The 19632-nt window shown below is 38.6% G+C and overlaps 2 protein-coding genes and 1 long non-coding RNA gene across 5 annotated transcripts in view; 1 reads left to right on the plus strand and 2 right to left on the minus strand.

Moving 5' to 3' along the window:
* LOC136705719 (uncharacterized) overlaps positions 1–14617 on the minus strand; it is a 31043-nt gene extending 16426 nt beyond the window's left edge. The window contains exons 1-2 of the long non-coding RNA XR_010804076.1: positions 14518–14617; positions 11819–11944 (exon numbers count right to left, since the gene is read on the minus strand). This is a non-coding gene — a long non-coding RNA (uncharacterized lncRNA). The remainder of the gene's footprint in view (positions 1–11818; positions 11945–14517) is intronic.
* Positions 11436–14850, plus strand: msx3 (muscle segment homeobox 3). The gene is made up of 2 exons (XM_066679430.1): positions 11436–11947; positions 13138–14850. Exons 1-2 carry the CDS (start codon positions 11650–11652, stop codon positions 13572–13574), a joined length of 735 nt encoding a protein of 244 aa, XP_066535527.1. The 5' UTR covers positions 11436–11649; the 3' UTR covers positions 13575–14850.
* Positions 14851–15291: 441 nt separating this feature from the next.
* znf511 (zinc finger protein 511) overlaps positions 15292–19632 on the minus strand; it is a 6999-nt gene continuing 2658 nt past the window's right edge. For all 3 annotated transcript variants that reach the window (XM_066679678.1, XM_066679677.1, XM_066679676.1), the window contains 4 exons: positions 19315–19516; positions 16339–16463; positions 15780–15950; positions 15292–15594 (listed from right to left, as the gene is read on the minus strand). In XM_066679678.1, coding sequence (XP_066535775.1) covers positions 15525–15594; positions 15780–15950; positions 16339–16463; positions 19315–19516 — 568 coding nt within the window. In that variant the 3' untranslated portion in view covers positions 15292–15524. The remainder of the gene's footprint in view (positions 15595–15779; positions 15951–16338; positions 16464–19314; positions 19517–19632) is intronic.

Genomic DNA, 19632 nt, shown 5'->3' on the forward strand with positions numbered 1-19632 from the left:
TCAGTGAGAATTTAAGGCTTGTTTATTCAGAGGGCCTCTTCGCTCTCCTCCCTCCTCTTTGTTCTGTGTTTCATGGGAGGACTTGGAAATTGTAATCTCAGGACAATCAGCTTGACTTATTTGTTCAGGTTCTGTCTCACTTGTAATCGTAGGAAAACCTTTAAATCACGTGATGTACCTGTCAAACAGCTCCAGTGAGCCTCCAGCCCCTGAAAGCTCAGCACTTGGGAGTCTGCTCTTATGTGGGTTGATAAAAATTAGGTGTCAAATTGAGCTTGCATAATGGAAGTAATAGCACCCAGACATTCACGCTATCTGTGTTTGAAAATCAGATAAGAAAACACTTTAATCCTGTGACGTTCCTCTCTTTCCCCATGTGCTCTGAAGTTTGAATACTTTCAAGTTGCCACAGAGAATCTGCTGTTAGAACAAAACTCAGAGAACTGAAGTATAAACAGACAGTTAGGTCATCAGTTAGATCGTTAGAACGTCTTACAATGCATTTATATTCAATAGTTACGGCACATACATTAAGAAGGAATAGTGAAATGTAATGTCTGATGTGTATACATATCCGGTGAAGCTGGGAGGTGTAATTTGGAGGGAGAATTCAGAGTAAAGCTGCTCTTATTCATGAGTTATGATTATTGATTATTAAAGATTTTTAAGGGGGTTTGACCTAATAAATTAAAGCAATATTATCCTAATTATAATCCAATGTTACACCTTCTAAATATATTGGTTTTGCAAAGATTGGCCTAAAAGTTCAAATGAAATGATGCTAACTTGACTTTAGACATGACACTCTCTCATCAGTTCCCCCCTTAAAGAATGTTCTCAAGTTTGTGGGGGACGTTGTCCAGAGAGATTGCTCTCAGAGATTGTGCAGAACAGGCTCTTTGATAAAACTGTGAGCTCTGCTGTAGAAAGTGTGCCCTGAAAACATTTCCATGCCTCACAGTCAGGCCTCAGTCAAAGCTGGGCTCTAGTGAAGGGGAAAATTGACGCTGTGGCTAAGGCTTTTGTGAAAACTAATTCATTGTATGGCAGGCCACTGGAGAGAGACTGTGAGTGGGTGAGAGAGAGAGAGAGAGAGAGAGAGAGAGAGAGTATTTGAACGTGTGGTCAAATTCTTTGGTCGCTCACTAAAACCACAAAGTGGCCACAATTAGTTCTCATCCCTATAGTGAAAGCCATGTGACCACTCTCATTGTTCTTGGCCTTGCCTCAAAAATCCTCATTTAAGTCTGCATGGAGTGTCCAGAAAAATGACCTCAATCGTCATTGTCGACTCTGCGGTGCACCTTAAGTATCATTTGAGTAATGCGTTCTAAATCGCGGTGCTTGAAAACAGACAGAAAGAGAGGAAAACAGCGTGAACTCCCATTACTCTTTTTCAGAACCACGTAACTTTCAGATTACTTTCATAACAGTTACTCATTCATAGACAGTACTATGTCACAATCCTCATGTTTTATAATTGATTGATAAACCTAGGGCTCAAGGGGTTAAAGGGGATTACGTGTGTTCATTTCAGTGTAATCATGCATGGTATAAAAACTGTGTAATCTGTTTGTCAATACTGAATTTGACACATACAGAAAGTGATTTAACTAAACACAATACTATCAAACTGTACAGATGTGCATTCCTAACCCTCATACTTCAACTTTCATATGTGTTTCTGGCCTGCTCATGTCTGAATAATTTATATACTGTCAGAAAGATTGTCTTTCTGTTGGTGCCCTCAAGGGTACACATTCATACCTTTAATTAAGGAACATAATGGTACCTCATTCTATTCTAATTGTAGATTTTTAAATTGTGTTACTTTCATATCCCCAATTTCATCTCCTGGACTTATATTATGTTCTTCTATTTTACAAAGTTCTATAATGAAATATTACGAATAGTCCCTTCTCCTTCTGGAGAAAAGAATGTAATTTACCTTTAGGGAACAAAATTGGACTTTTTAACACTGTTGTACCTTTACACGGTTTGTACATTTAGTGACCAATAACGCACCTCTACCGTATCATTCTTAGTAAATAATTCATATTAGTTACAGCTAATGTATTAGCTGTTAATGAATAATGTATAAAAGTTACTAAATAATACATAGTACTTAACAAAAGGCTCTGAAAGATACTGAAAATTTCATAGTAGGTACTGATTAACTCTGAAGATATAAATGTAAAATTTATAGTAGCTGCTGAATAATTCACTGCAGATTCTGAATATTTGTGGTTATAGTAAAATATCATTAGTACCCAGTCTTTCATAACTGTTAATTCATAATTCATAGAAGTTCCTAATAAACTCCGAACAGTTACAGCATGACTTGTAGTAGGTACTAAATATTTCATAGCAGGTACTGAATAGTTGTAGTAGTCAGTTAACACAGGCCTTAAGATTATTTGTATTGAAAGTGGGGTTAATAAAAAATAATGTATAATCATAAAAAAAATCAGACTTTTATGTTCCCACTCTTTTGGGAACTACATAAAATAGTGTTCTTTGTCAGAGACATGCAGAGGGCAAGCTTTGTGGTAGGTGTCGGGTTAAATCCCTCAGCAGGGCAGCTCAGCAGTTCATGGGCAGCTTACCCTTATAATTGTTCAAAAACAAGAGCATGGCAATTGAGCTAAAGCAGGCATTTTTTCTTTTTCTCTCTCTCTCTCTTTCTTTTTTTTTTTTTTTTTTTTTTTGAGGAAAGTCAAGCAACTTCAGGTCTGGGGCCGTGACGTTAGCCTGAAACGATTGGGTCAGGTCAAGCTCTTGTTAAGTCAAATAAAGGGTCAACATACTTTCTACTTATCCGTGTCACCCGAGGCCTCTGCTTTAAGTGCCCCCTCAGGGCTGAGTAAAAAAAAAATGAGAGAGAGAGAGAGAGAGAGAGAGAGAGAGAGAGAGAGAGAGAGAGTACTAAGGAAACCTTATGCTCATGGATGTAAACCTAAGGCTGACTTTGCCAAAGCAGTTTCCCTTTCGAGATAGTTAAGCATTTATGAGGCCTGACCTCTGCCAGTTTCACTCTCTACAGCCCAGTGGCCTCTGTTCAAAGGGACTGAAGGGAACGCTGCTCAGACCTTGAGGAAATACCACCACAGAAATAACCCACACTACTCATTTTTCTAAATCACACATCTTAACTTAAGCAGGAACTACCTTTGATAGCCAGGCTTTGCCTAAAATGAGAAGCAAACAGGCTTCAGCTTTTAGTGATACACCTATAAATATATAAATACCAGAATGGGTTATTAAAAAAATTTGTGTTTTTGCCCAGAGCTTTATGACACCACAGAGCGAAAGTTGAGGTGTATACTCTAAACTTGATATACAGAATACAGTCAATTTTAATATTAAATAATAACACATGAATCAAATAACCAAAAATATTCTTGTTTGTTTACTTTATCAGCAGTACTACTATTACTATCATCCTTGAGGTAACCCAGGCTTGGCGAGAGCCCCGGTTGTGAGAGGTAAATGATAGTTTTAATTTCCTCTCACTGGACTAGCTCCATTGCACTGAGCCTGTCATGTCAACACTCGCTCTGGAGCAGCGTTTGAACGTGTGCTCTTTTGTCTGACTGTCAGTCGGCTGCAGAGTTTAGGGTTCCCACTGCCTCTTTAAAGGCCAGGCACAATGCGCAAATGTAATCCTGTTGGAGCCTGATACAGACCATGAGATCTTTCATCTGAGGAGACTGTTAAAGGACATCACGAATCACAACTTTATTTTAGCAATTCTCCTCACTGCAATTTCACTTTAAGGCAATACTTTATGTTAAATAATTAAGCTATTTTAATAGCTCTTCTGACATTTCAGATACAAGCAAAGTATAAACAAACATCATAATTACAAACTGAAAAAATATTTTAAAGGAAAATAATCTAATTTAACTTGAATCACTAAATACATATATATATATACACACACACAAACACACACACACATACAAATTATCTCCAACAAGCATCAGTTATATATCATTGTATTGTGTATGTGACAATAAAAAGATTTCAATTCATACAGTGTTTAACTATTTACATTCTTCTGTTATTCAAAAAAATATTAAAATATTGTAAAGGAGCTGGCATTTCAAAACAATGTTCTAACAAATGACATTGTATACAAGTGACAATGTACATTGTATATAATATACAAGGTTTTTTTTCCAAATGTATATTATTGTATATTCAGTTTCAGTAGGCTCAGCCTTATTTGGAGATGTATGTAAGGATAATTGAACAGGAACTTTCAAACATCCACAGCAAAAAAAAAAAAAAATAGAAATAGAAGACGCTATTAAACATCACTGAAATATCCAGAAATATAAAAATAAATCTAATCGCGTCATATATATATATAGATCAAATACATTTTTCATTGCTGTCCAATGAAAAATATGTATCTTCAAAATAGTAACCTCACAGAAGAAGGGAAAAAACGAATTAATTTTTATCGGAAGTCCATTTAAGAAGATTTTATTCCGTGTGATTTTTGGAGTATAGTATTCACATGTATAGTATATGAAACATTGTTTAACTACTCTTAAAAATATATATAGTATTAATGCATTATTGCACTCATTGAGCTGGGCTTTGTCAACACTGTGAAAAAGTCCATCCCACTGGAGGCTGACCTTGAGGGACAGATCTGCTTTCAAGCTCTGTAATGACTTCTGACATGGTTTACTCGCCTCCATGCTGGGACAGAAATGTCTGCTGGAGTCGGAGGAGGAAATATCTGAAACAAGGCACCACTGAGGGGAGCCTGAAGCAAAACAGCCAGATTACACTTCAAGAGAAAGTTTTTAAATAAAGGTGCTTGTGTGAGGGGGTAAGGGATAGGGGTTAACACAAAACCTCCCATTACTGCTACAGGCCTTATCCTAACACTGGAATAAAAGAGATATGAACATTATGCAGTTGATCAGGAAATATATATGACCATGTAGAATTTCAATGAAATTCACACAGATGTTTATTACACACAAACATCACACTGGAATCCACAGAAGAAAAAAAAACTCCTGGCTGAGAAAATACTAAGAACACAATTGATTCAGAGCGGCCAAGTTTTAGTGGATCCTGCTCCCCACCATGACACAGCATGATGTACAGAAGAAAATACACAAGAATGGGGACTACTGTAAATGGAACTGAATTGATGTTGACAAGCCAAGTTATTATCCTCCACACAAGAGACTGATTTAAAAAATAAAACCTGAAGGCAAGAGTTCAAGCACATGAACCTCAAAGCGCTTATGGACCTCAATGGTCTTTAACATCCTCCAGAACATTCTCCTTTTATTATTTTGGACTACATGCCCAGGGTTATCGTTACCTGATGCGTTACGAATCTGAAAATACATTGTTTAATATTAAAAAGTGGAATTCCGTCTGTCACATTTCCAACATAAATGGTATTTAAAGGGTTTTGATGAGAACTGGTCAATTCAAGAAAAACCTACCAACTGAGGATTCATTAGAATACTGAGGAACCAGGGGTTGTGCCGTTACATTTACTGTCTAAGATTATGAGTGAATTTACATGGCTTCTGATTTTTTTAAAATGTTTGTAAAGCAGTGGAAATAAAAGTTGACTTTAGCTCATCTACAAACTACTATAAAAGAATGCACAGTGTATGTTGTATGTAATAATTTTATTTTTGTTAAAATAAAAAAAAGTTATAATTAACAATTCTGACAATTTTGAATTATTTTTACCATCTTTATGATTTAGTTTAGCATTTTAGAAAGCTGGTGGACGTCCCATTTCATATGATAAGATGTTCAACAATAACATTTCATGAATGTATGCTTTTAAAGTGATAGATTGGTTTATGAAAATGCAATTCAAACATTTATCATGAAAGTTGCTGTATGTCTCTTGATGCCAGTTTAAAATGCACCGTCAGTGCTGAGATGAGAAATGAGAAAGTTGAATGGCAGGGGGTGCTTCCCTGCACATTTGGCATGTGATGGACTCTGTGCAGAACATGCTGAAACTCGTGTGTGCTGCTAATTGTGATTATCTGTAACTGTAACCCTGCCAAGACGATGGCAATGTAACAGCTGCTCATTATGTTCCACCACAAACCAGAGCAGAAGAATGATCCGCACTCAATTATGAGAAATCCACAAAAAAATGACGCTGCAGTTAACACCATCAAAACAAATATGAGGGTTCACTCTTATTCTTATTCTTCCATCAGGCACCAGTCACCATTGTACAGTTCAAGAACATGAATCCCAAAGCATTAATGACCTTTTACATTAACTTTTACAATTGTCAGAACATTTTTTGGCTATATACCTATATATATATATATATTTTTTTTTTAAGGTGATTTAACTGATTCATGCCCAGCACAAATGTGATGTATGTACAGCATCCTCTGAGATGTAAACAAAGTGGTTTGCTTTGAAATGTTGCATTGTGGAAACATGCCTGTTATATTTACTAACTAAAATGACCAGAGATTATATGCGTATTTGAGCTCTTATATTTGCTCTAATGCAAATACAAACTGCAGTTAACAGTGCCATTAAAACCAGTAAAAAAAGTCAAAGATTCTCTCTAGTGTTTCTTGCTGCGGGCTCCATTCAAAAAAAAATTTTTTTTTTCAGCCTTCCTGACCTCCTCCTTCAACTGTGAATTTCTGTGATTTCTTTGCCTTTTTCTAAGCTTGAGAATCAAGGCGGAGGACGCATGAGAAATGTGTGTAACCCCCCTCGGACACAAACATTCCAGCTCCAGAATCAGATCCCTGCAAAACTTTGAACTCACACACACAGATCTAACATAAACAGCAGTGCAGTGCACCAAAGCAATTGTTCCACTGGCAAAGCTCTACTCAAACCAAGAGGGATTCCCAAAGAACAACATTTACTGTTGACTTTGCGAGCAATTATACTGAGCCTAAAGAGGGCCACAGGAAAAATTAACCATTCAATAAAAGAAGGAGCGAGGGTGGATAGTGGGAAAAAACCTTTCCCGAATGACAATAAATTCCCAAGAGGTCAAAATCATGCCCTGAGATGACGGCAAAGGAAATTACTTAATAGCCATAAAGAAGTGGAGCAACACAGACAGATACAGAGTCAGTCTAATGTTGGCGTTTAATACTGAGACTCGACCTCGGTGTGTCCCCAGTGAATTCATACAAAAATGCTTTCAGCTAATAAAAATTAAGGAGGTCACAGAAGACTGTTTCTTGCAATTAATTTTACCCATTGAATCTATGTGTGGGTGAACTTCAATGATTTGTTATACAAATACTCTAAAGTTTCAAGTGATACTGAAAAAAATGTGCATAGACCCTAAAAAGTGAAAGAAACTCTAAAAAAATAGTAAAATCCGAATTCATATTTTAAAGGGTAGCTAATTTAACGTAATTTATGTGTATTTGCCTCCTATATTTTTCACCTGATGGCCTTCCACTCTGCTACTGAGACTGTTAGCTAGTGCCAGGCGATGCTTCCACTTTAATTATCCATTCAAATTTTAGGGTTTGCTTGGTTTAAGTAAGGGAGGTTAAGGTGAACTCCTAAATTAGGTAATTAGCCAGACCGCTTTAATTAAGGATTATAGTAAAACAACAAACTAACTGAAGCTGTGCCCATGTGTCAAATTAGACATAATTTAACGTATGAATTTAATTTAGGTAAATGTATGTTCACAAAAAAAAATTTTAAATGAGAGTGCACGAGAATAAAATCTAAAAAAATTCATAGGCTTAAACTGTACTATCTTTCATCTGTTGCTATGGAGATGTTTAGCCCAGATATGATGTTTTCACTTTTTTGTATAATTTCAAAGTGTAGCTTTAAATACATTCAAAGTGAATATTCAAATTATAGTTGTCTTAACAGCAGCTTTTAATTGTTTAACTGGTTTGCTTAAGTTGGCTTTCAAAAGTTTGTATCTAGGCAAGACGTATTTACCAAAGTTTATGGTACTGTTTATCCAAGGAATTATCTGAATCGGTTTGGATGTGTTGATATAGACCTACTTTAATGTATGCATTCTTTTTATTTTGGTATGTGTATGGGAGTACATTTTTAAAAATAGTTTTTTTAAAAACACTTTTAAAATATGAATGAATGAATGCTAATTCCTATTTAAAAATGCAGGCATTCCACTACATATTTGTCTAAAACACTAAACAACTCACAAAGATAGCTGAGTAAACGGTTTTAAAATTAAAACTGTTTTATAAACATAATCACAAATACCTAGAACACAAAAATCTCATTATTAACATTTCCAAAACTCCAACTAAATGTTCAAATTAATTTGTTACCATGTGTTGTCTTATATATTTACACCTGTACCTCAAGGCTAAGTAAATAATCCTTTCACATCTGAACATAAATTACAACTCATTGATACATATTTGTTTAGACATTTTCAGGACATTTGAACATTTTAATAAACACTGAAAAAGATAATTATAGTATTTGTACTCAAAGAGTTACAGAATATATTCTAACAAAGTGTCACTGAAAGGTCTGTAAACAACAGCCAACTTACTTCAGATCACAAGAAGAAAGAGGATATGCTTTAACTAGAAAATGTGTATCAAATTATAAATGCCCAAAGTGCTGCTTTCATGCCCTCATTAGTGCTGAGTGGATCAGATTCAGAGAGCAGGACCCAATGGTTTATTCCCCTGTGACACACAGTGTCTCCTAAAATCCCAGAACACTTCATGAAGCTAAATAGGACCCACAGGTGAAGAATTAAAGAGCTCTAAAGCCCCCCATCAGTGTGTCCTGTCAGTGTTAGTGTGTGACTGAGGTAAAGAGCAGTACACGCAGTCACACAGTTTACAGTTCTCTACTCTGTAATAAATCAGAAGACCACTTCCTCCAGTGTAGTAAACACTTCAATATGTGCAATAGGTTTAAAGAACATTGCACTGAAGCTCCCAGGAGAGGTGGTTACACACACACACACACACACACACAGAGAGAGAGAGAGACAAGCACGCACATGCACAATTCTGACAACATGAATTCAGAATATCTGAATACACACAGGAGGTAAACATTTTGCTAAACTGAAATGCACTGTCCAGTGAAATACATTTTAATTTTACTACAGTAGAAAATAACAGACTTGAAGATGGGTTAAATGCACATTTCGTTGTATATTGTTTGATGACAAATAACTGCATCTCATGCACATGATAGAACTTCATGATAAAAGATCTTAGAATTAGAAAATGTTTGAATTAATTATTAAAAGATTTGATTATTGTAATTAGGTTTGATTATTGTAATTCAGGTGTCAGGTAAATAATCAACTCTCAGATTTCAAAATGATCCTGAATACGTAAAACTGCAAAACATATTTTGAGACATTTTTTTAAAAGACTATAGGCTGTTCTTCCTTTTTTCTGCCCAACTTTTTGCTTTTCTGTCTTTGGGCACAAAAATCTAAATGTGAACAAATGCATGTGTTTATAGTATTGACTCTCTGTCTGTGTGTGTGTGTGTGTGTGTGTGTGTGTGTATGCCTGTTACTGGTTGTCTGTGTGTCTTCTTATAAGTTCCCTTGTTGATTGGTGCATGTTATGGAGCAGTAAACTGTGTCTATCTGCCTGACATTCTCTCTGTGTGTTTGTCTGTCTGCCTCCGTGTGTGTGTGTGTGTGTGTGTGTCTGTAGGGGAGAGGGATGGGGGTTCACCATGTCAGTCTGCCTGTCAATCTGTCTGACTGTTAAGACTCCATGTAAGGAAGAAGTCAGTTGTTTCTTTGACAGTGACAGTGACACAGAGCTGTAGATGTGGGATCTGATGAGCAGAGCAGTTAAACTCGGTTCTTCCCGGAGGTGACGTTCGTGTCTCGGAGTCTGGCGCCTGCTCCGCGCTTCGTGTCTCTGCCCCGCCGCTGAATGGATCCTTTTAACCCGCGCTTTAAAGAGCCGAGGGCGGCTTTAAACCGCTCTAATGCAGCGTGACACAACCATCCTCCACTCGCTCACGTCCGTTATCAATCACCTCGCGATATTATCAACCCTAACAGACTCAGCTTGATTTAACTGGTGAAAGTGTACACACAGTTTACACAAAGTTTAACGAGTGGTTCAATACACAAAGTATAAACGACGAATCTAGGGTGTTTTTGGCAGGATTTCATCGTATATTTGGTCCTGTACTGATAACTGTCCCATTACCACTGCATTTTATTAACCTATCTTTTATATTGTTTTACGGATATAATAAAGAACCCTCAAAGTACTGTGTTTGAGGTGTGTATTAAATGTTTTAATTATTTAGTTATTTATAGAATTTATAAAACAAACAAACAAAAAAGCGTTCCACTCTATCACGGTGTGTCCAGATTAATGAGAGAGGCCTAACGCTGATAAGAGCAACAAATAGCTAGTAATAAAGTTTTCGAACAAGTCGAAAGAAGACGTTGTTTTGCGGTTTAGAGCGAGCTAACAAGCGTCTCACTCTCTCTCTCGCTCGCTCTTTTTTCTAATCTGCTTAATCACTCTTAATGTCAAGAAATGAGCTCAAACTGTGAAGCCCCGCAGCCATCACATAAGTCTAAGGCTGACTCCCAAATGTCACACCCTTCCCTCTGTAGTACACTGTGAAAGTAGCTCAAGAGGAAAAACTAAGATTTCATGCCAACCCCGCGGCATCTCTAATCATTTCAAACCTGACTCAGAGGTGTCAGCGAAACAAAGTTATGGGAAGAATTTTATTTTGCCACATTTGGTTACTATACTATACTTATATTTATGCAAAAGTGGTTCAATTGATTTTCTTTGTGAATTAAAAATATCACTTACACGGAAAATACATCTGCACAATGTAAAGCACACGTTAGAGCTCAACTTCAAACATAAAATTGGGCCTACATTTGACATAATTAAGCACAATTTATTTAATATTATATATTTTTCTAACATGTATAACTCGGAAAATTAACAACCAGAAACTGTGCAATTAAAAAAGCAGAAAATGCTGTGTTTACGTTTGGTCCCTGTAAAACATTCACAAGAAAATCAGCTAAACATCCTTTTGACCGGGGTCTCACACTTTTGCTTAATGGCTGCATGTTCTGGAGTCTAAATGAGCGCATGTTTCTGAATCTCATTTCAGTAACTCATATTCGTACTGTTTGTGTGCATGGGTCAGTATTTATAGATCGGAGTAGCTCACTTCGTAGGGAGTAAGGGACCATTTTAGATTCTGCTGTGTAGGAGAGAGCGAGGCTGAATGAGAAGCTCGCTTTGACGTCGCTATGGCGACGGAGCGGGCCAATTAGAAAGAGCGGAGCGGAGCCTCACGTGGCCTAGCACGCAGCTGATTTGTGGACGGCAGAGTGAAAAAACAAAAGGCGAAGTTTGGGGTGAGTTTTATATGAGGAAGCGGAGCGGGGCGCGGAGGAGTGAAGTGACGGGGCCACGGCGGAGGAATAGCGGAGAGGGTTTGGACGTTTACGGCCCCTTTACCTCACACACTAAACCGAGAGGCTTCTGTATTTTGCTGAAAAGGGACCTTTCAACAACGACAGAACCGTGTCTAGTGCTCTAAAGCCCACAGACTGTTTTATTTCCTGAACCATTTCAACAAGCAAAGGACCATTTATGGTTTCGCACGGTTGTTTGAGCGTTCATGGTTTTCTGTAGAGCCGCTGTCTTTGCTGAAGAACTATTAAAGAACGGTGTATTACCGAGCACCATGAGCTCGGCAGTGGGAGTGCGGGTCCAGGCGGGAGAGGAGGAGACTCAGCCCGGGGACAGCAGCGCTGGGAGCGACTTAAAGAGCAAAGCGCGGAGCCTACCTTTCAGTGTAGAGGCGCTCATCTCCGACCGGGGCACGGATAGAACCCCTCTCTCTTCCAGGAGGACGGCCGAGGAGGAGCACACTCGTGGGGGCTGGTACCAGAGCCCTCCGTACACCCCACCACCTAGTAAGTACCACAAAAATATAGTTTAGCCCCTCTCTCTCTTTGATGTTTATTAATCTGTGGACGCATATCTTAGCCGTCTAAAACAGGACAGATTTTGAGTGTTTGTTCCGCTGTTATAAAGACACTGTCAGAGAGCCTGTTGTACAGTGAGTGAGTTTTTTCGTGTCACCAAATAAGAGCTAAATCCAGAAAACAGGGACACTATAAAACAAGGTTTGTTTGCAGGACACACTTAATAAAAACTCTTGCTCTTGCTTTAAGGGACACTTTAACAAACGTATTCTGTTAATAAGGACACTCCCAAAAAAGTTTTTTTACGGGGACAACACGTTCCCACGTTTTTAAATAGAGAGAAACATTTTGTGGAGGCCATTTAACAAACATTATTTTTTGTTATTATTCGTGTTGTCAATATGGCGTCACTTAAACGAAGGGACACAAACATTTTCAGAGCGGTACAAGTAGTTAATTCGATTGAAAGGAGGCTATTAACAAACAATTATTTTTCCAGTTAAAAAGGAGGTCACTTAAAACTTTGTTTCTATTCTCAGTGCATCAGGACCCTCTTCACAAAACTCGTTTAATGAACATTCGCAATAATAATAATTAACTTTTACTTTGAAATTGAATAAAATGGCTTTATTCATTCGTAGCCTGTGACATGGGTGTCCCATATGACTCTATAACACACACATACACTGTCCCGTGATACACTGCACCATGTGCCTGAATCCTCCCACAGCCAATCAGCGCATCTCCCAGCTTTCACTGAAATGAGGTACATTTCTGGACAGGGTCGACATTTGTTAAATTTCTAAGCCATAAAAATTGTAAATTTGTGAATTTGAGCAGTCTTTTATTTGAAGCACTGGGGAAACTGAACCCTTGATACCAATACCGGGTCTAATTTTTTGCAAAAGCCACATATTTTTCTAATTTGTTTACCACACCACATTATAAACATTATATTTGATATATTAAATATTCACTTTAATTCATCAGTTTACGGCACACTCTTCTGTATTAAACTAGTGCACGTTGTGGGTGCAGATATTTCGAGCCTCACTTGTGAGCATTAAGTAAGGCCTCGCAGTTAGAGCAAGGCGCACAAGCCCCCAAAAGTTTGATTGTTTATGGTGGAGTAGGACCCTCCGCTGATACTGCGTGTTTTATGTTGTGTGTGTGTGTAGGGAACTGCAGTCCGTCCCCGTGCGCTCTCAGAAAGCACAAGAACAACCGGAAGCCTCGGACTCCTTTCAGCACGGCGCAGCTGCTGGCGCTCGAGCGCAAGTTCCGACAGAAGCAGTATCTGTCCATCGCGGAGCGCGCGGAGTTCTCGAGCTCGCTGAGCCTGACGGAGACGCAGGTGAAGATCTGGTTCCAGAACCGCAGAGCCAAGGCCAAGCGCCTGCAGGAAGCCGAGCTGGAGAAGCTGAAGCTGGCGGTGAAGCCCGTGCTGCCGGCGCTCGCGCTGTCCTGGCCGCTGGCGGCGGGCACGCCGGGGGCTGCGGGTGCGGCGGGGTCCGCGGGGCTGTTCGGACACACAGCCGCCTTCCCGCGACCCGCGCTGCCACTGCACGGACTCTTCGGAGCGCCCGTCACCTACGGAATGTACTATCTCTCCTAACCGAGCCTCTCGAGACCACTGCACTGACTCCTGTCTCCATCACGGACTAAAGTTCAAAAGGCCTAAAACGACCCGCACGAGCTCGGACTGACTTACCTCTCCTACAGTTTAACACGCACGAGCCTGCGTCATTGCAGTTCTCCTACAGTCAAACAGGCGTGAACCCAATGGCACGAGCTCGGACTGAATGAACTAGGTCAATAGGCCTAAATTGAAATGGCACGAGCCTGGACAGAAGTACAGTTCCACAGGCCTCAAGCCAATGGCTTCACTCTCTGCAGTTAAACCGACACGAGCCTGGACTGTTTTAAATCCCCTGCAGTTGAACAGACCTAAAACCTAAAATAAGTTTAAATGTATCTGTAGAGCGCCTTTAACCCCCGACAGCACTGAGTTCAGTCTGAGACTAAACCCTGCAGCGAAGAGCCTCCGGGACACGGCGCAGTGCTGTTCCCGCGGTAACGACACAAACGCGCAACAGTTTGAAATACTTTAAAGTTGATTTCAGCAGCGCGTCAGTGCCAGAACCTTACCTATTATTATTTTACACAATTTTTCAAAATGGCCGATGATTTTAGTGTGTGGATTTTACACAAGATCAATACTCTAGAAATACACGAAATCTCTTCCATAAACGTTAGTTCAACGTCCTCCCGTCTCCAGTAAATCTATTTTGCAAATAAATTGAGTTGTTATTTGGCCACAGAGAAACCTGTTCAGAGATATTAGTGAATGTGGATGATGTTACAGTTAAATACCAACAACATCGCGACTCTCAGCTTCCACAGCACATTAAAATATCTGAAATCTCAGTGAATAAATGTGTGTTTAATTCGCACATACAAACTGTACCATTCCAACAGCTCATTTTCCTAACGGGAAATTTATCCCAAATTAGTAATTCAGTTTTTATTATGAAACCAAATATTGACCAGCTACTTACAAAGACTTCCCGCTCAACATCCGGGAATCCCAGGAACTGAATATAGATGTAAAATTAATCTCAAGGACCCCTCTGCTGGTGCTAAAGAAATGAAGTAAACTGCAGCGAGTGAGAGTTCGTGCTGTTAACGGGTCTCTACCCGGACTCGAGTGGTTCGCTGGGATTCAGACGCTTTCTCGAAAATTCTGAGTTGTTTTTTTTTTCCTGGTGTTTTCAGGCTCCGTGTCCCGGGTTATACAACAACAGACTAAAATTAACCTAGAGTTTTTTACTGTTGTAAATAAGTGAATATGTTAGCATACGGCTATTTCCAACCACATTTGAAATTATGAATAGAATTGTTGATATTTATACTTTGTGTTTACATTTATCGTTTGTAAATTATTGTACATATATGTACAGAAAAAAATAGAAGAATAATCTTTTGTATTGAACAATAAATTTGAAATAAGTGAACAGCGTGTGTCGTTTCTCTTCAGGTTTCATTTTTAACTCCACATTCCGTTTATTTTTCAGTAAACGTTTAAGTTACATCTTTAGACTAAATCTTTACATTATAATCATTCTCCTCACATTTTACTATAACCCTATTTATGTCTGAAAAAAATTACCTGAGGTTTCAAACCTTCTCAATCTCCACTCTACAGGTTTTCTCCGCCTTATATGATTAAATGTGTATTTATTCTTCTTTGGGATTTTCTGATAAAATACAGTCAAATAGAAGCACCGAAAAACTGATTTGAAATGTTTATAAACATCAATTTATTGCAACATCTCAGGACGGTATGACTAACCAAAAAGTCTTACAGTTAAATTAAACCAAAATCAGGAAGGAAAGTCTATTTAACATGTTGTGTATGTGCTTTTATTTACCAGTTGCTGCCATATGTCATGTAACACCATGTCAAATGTTAATAACATATTTTATTGTAAAATTACACATTGGGCACCCATCAAGCACAACATATAATATTACACCATGGATGTGTCATAAATAATGACTTGGCCTACTTCTTCCTTCTTCCACCTCTAAAGCCTCTAACCGAGCCTTGACCAAAGCAGACTGATGGAGGCACCCTGAAATAAGGGGGGGAAAAAAATTCAGCTCATTTATTATTATTTTTTTTTTAGCATGGAAAACAGAATCAGGACTATAACACACACAGAACACTGGAGATTTAGAATTATAGTCTGTGATTATAAACAGATTATTATTATTTTATTGCAGTATATTTATACGCTGTGATGGGTATGGTACTCACTTGTATGAGAAACGTGGCTTTTGTTGTTCAGAAGACACTGACTCACGGCTCTCTGACTCTTGGGACAGAGAGAAGTCCATCGATTCACAGTTATCCTGTTCTCTATGTTCTCCAACAGAAACCACCATACAAACGTCCTTCTGCTGAGGGGGCTTTTTCTCTTTTGTTTTGCTGAAAAGTGAATAAAACAAAAAAATAGTACTGTAATATACTAACATATCGCTGCTGTCCAAAAACCACAAAAATCTTTTTCCGGAAACACATCTTCATTCCTTTATGACATGCAAACTCTCCTTGTAGAGTGGATGAGAAGAAATGCTCTAAAGTTGCAGAGAAACAATGTATTCACATGTAATAGCATTAAAGGTTATGAATGTTTTTTTTTGCCTTCTCCTGTAAAGTTACTATATACTGTTTAATCCTTTATGACTGGGGCATTATATTATTAACTGAGAGTGATAATAGGTTTTCAACTAAAGGACAATTAAAATGAAAAACAACACCTATGGCTATACATTCCTCTCACATGTAAAGCAAATTCAGTATTTCAATGTCACACCTCTTGATCTTCTTAGCTTTGTCAAATCTGAAGTCTGATGGATAGCTGTGAACTGAAATCAGATGATCTTTCCTCTCTTTACTTGTTCGGAACTTTAGCCCACATCCCTCCACCAAGCACTGGTACTGAAAAAACATATTACATTTGACAGATTTAATACATGTTTGGTTCAAGTTGGATAATAGGAAGAGACTGTTTCCATATTTTTTATGTGGGTAAGATGGGGCTATATTAAAATGTCTTTAGTATTCAAGATTTCAAAACTCAATAAAAAGGAGCAAACAATCACATTTTTCCAAAATGAAAGAAATCCTTTAGGAAAAAATTGGAGGTAAAAATTTCGTGACAAAACTTTACTCTTTGCAGCCAACAGGTGGCAGCAATACCTACAAAAATAGACTGGGATATTTCATAAATGAGAAATACCATCTGTTGTAAACATTGATGGTTGTATGTATAACACCTTTTGCCGTTTGTGATAAAACATTCCAGAGCGTAAGAACAAATAAAAAATATACTTGCGTGTTTATTTTTAATGTACACCATTTCCAGAAATGTAGGTATATTTTGTAAAACACCAAAAACAAATAAATTAATAAATATCTTTAAAACATTTTAAAAACTTCTCCTAACCCTTTATTAAACTGACAAAAGAATAACATTTCCAATATTTCATTGACCAACTTCAGTGTATTTACTGATAATTGTATTAATGCTGAAACTAAAATCGTGAAATAAAACTTAGTCATAATCTGTAATCTGCCTATGTCTGAAAACACTGGATAAGACGAATCTTTCTAATCTTGTACTGTCTTACATAGGTACCAGCCATTTCTGAATTGTCCCGCCTGCTTGCCTGAGTCTCTCCAATCACAGAGCTAGACCCACGTTCATGTGAACGTGCAAAGATGAGGTTAAATTGAGGCGCACAAAAAAAAAAAGATTTAAAAAAAACCCACAACACACTTAAAGAAATACATTTATGGATGTATTATGGCAAAAAAATAAATGAGAAAAAAGTTAAGGTAAATTTACTAAAAAGTGAGTGTTTGTGCTCCTCATTGCTGGGCTCCCCATGGTTTACAGAGGCTCATTATCAACAGGCACTGAGACACTGAACAGAGATGTTTAGGCAAGATTAGACATGAGCTGTGTGGTTTAAACCTTGTGGGTTTTTGATGTCACAGACATTTCAACATCTGGAAAAAATTAATATAAAATGTCCCCTTTAAATAAAGGTTCAAGAGTATAATCAAATCATGGATTGTTTTGGTTTTTTGTGCTTTACAAAATGTTCAGAGATTTCCAGATACAACGTCCGACATGACTTTTGATTGAATTGTAGTCTCTATATACACTAGATTTTATTCACCCAAAGAGATTAAACTTACAGAATCTTTTATGTCTGTCGTTTAAAGGTGCACTATCCAACATTTTGCCACCAGAGGTCTCACTAGCAGCTCAGAGCTACACAGTTTTTCAGCAATGCCCTTCCCTTCAGCCTCTCCTCCCAATTTCTCATAGCTGAGAGCAAAAGCCAACTCTGATTCATTACAACTGAGTTTATAACATTCTCAACAAATTCATTACATCCGTAACAGCTAACGTTATTATAGCGTTATATATAGCGTTATTATAATAATGGTGCTTTTCCATCAGAGTTCCACAAACACCAACACATATGGTACAAACCAATATGGGTTAAAGAGTAATGAAGTCCAGGGAGAACAGGAGTAGTTAATGGGATCAAGTTACTCACAGTTTGGACGCAGAGTGTTTGTCAGTCTCTGTCAGAGTGAAGGAAATGCAATGTGATGAGAACGGTTCACTGGCGCGAGAGAACTCTCCTCACCAGTGCGTAGGCGATAAACTCAGACATTCTCCCTCAGCCAGGAGGGTAGAAAAACAGACTCCTACAGGTCAGGACCACGGGAAATAAACACAACTGAATGAGCCATGGTGTGCCGTGTGGCAGTGAGTTCGCCAATAAGATGCAAATTTCAGGCCTGTGTGTTACATAGTGTGCAACTTTATGGTGGAACATGACAAATACACACTCTCAGTCTGCCAGGCACCACACTACAGGATGTGAAGTAGGTTTTTACCTGACAAAGAGAGTTAGAGAAGTGAAACAGTCTTTTGCAATAGGCCAACACACTACATCCACAAGATAAGGATTCACTGACCCCTAGAGAGCGCTTCTAGGAGAATAACTGAGTTATGAGTCCTGTCTGAGCCTTTCAGCAGAACTTAGTGTGCTTCGTAAAGGAAACGTCGGTCCAGTGTTGATTCTTGTCTTGTCTCACTCATTGTTAGAGGCTGTTTTTCATTCATTATCTGTAACCCTTATCCAGTTCAGGGTCGTGGTTGGTCCAGAGCCTACTTGGGATCACTGGGCGCAAGGCGGGAATACACCCTGGAGGGGGCGCCAGTCCTTCACAGGGCAACACACACACTCACACATTCACTCACACACTCACACCTATGGACACTTTTGAGTCGCCAATCCACCTACCAACGTGTGTTTTTGGACTGTGGGAGGAGCACCCAGAGGAAACCCACGCAGACACAGGGAGAACATGAGGCTATATTTGCTTAAGAATTATTTTTTTCTCTACAGAGGAATACGTGGATATTTGTGTTGCTCTGAATGTGGGCGGTGTTGGTGTCATTGAGAAGGGTTCGAGTTTCCACAGGGTTGGGGTATAGGCCGTCCTGAGGGTAAACACAAAGCCTTGAGAACAGTGTGAACAGCGTGTGGCTTTTTTTCTCAGCTCAGGACACCTTTGCTCCATTACACCTTTACATTGAAATGAAGTGTTTCCTGCTATATACATGTGTAAAAATTAAGATAGTGCACCTTTAAGTCCACTAACAAATTCTAAGTTATTTAAGTGTGGATGCAAAAGAGGTCCATATGTCAACATATATCCAGCTGCAGTCATGCTCTTATTGTAATGACCATATGAATATTACCATGCATTGTTTCTCTGCCATGACCTGGAAGAGGGAGTCGTGCCACTCCAGGATGTGTATGTCCAGCAGACGGTTGGACGGAAAGGCACGTCTGCAGCTGGAGCACACATGGCGATGGAGGGAGTTGTAGTGGTGTTCATATCCCTCTACAGAGTCAAATACCTGCTTGCAGCCAGCGATGTGACACCTGAAGTCTGAAACACTGAGAGAAAAATATAGATAGATTAAGAAAACAATAATGATCCTATGTACTTCACAGATTAAGCAAAGACATTTCAGCTGGGACTGGGACATTATTCATAACTGAGGTCAAGCCCA

This window comes from Hoplias malabaricus, chromosome 8 (assembly GCF_029633855.1).
Source record: "Hoplias malabaricus isolate fHopMal1 chromosome 8, fHopMal1.hap1, whole genome shotgun sequence".
In the NCBI taxonomy this organism is placed as follows: Eukaryota; Metazoa; Chordata; class Actinopteri; order Characiformes; family Erythrinidae; genus Hoplias; species Hoplias malabaricus.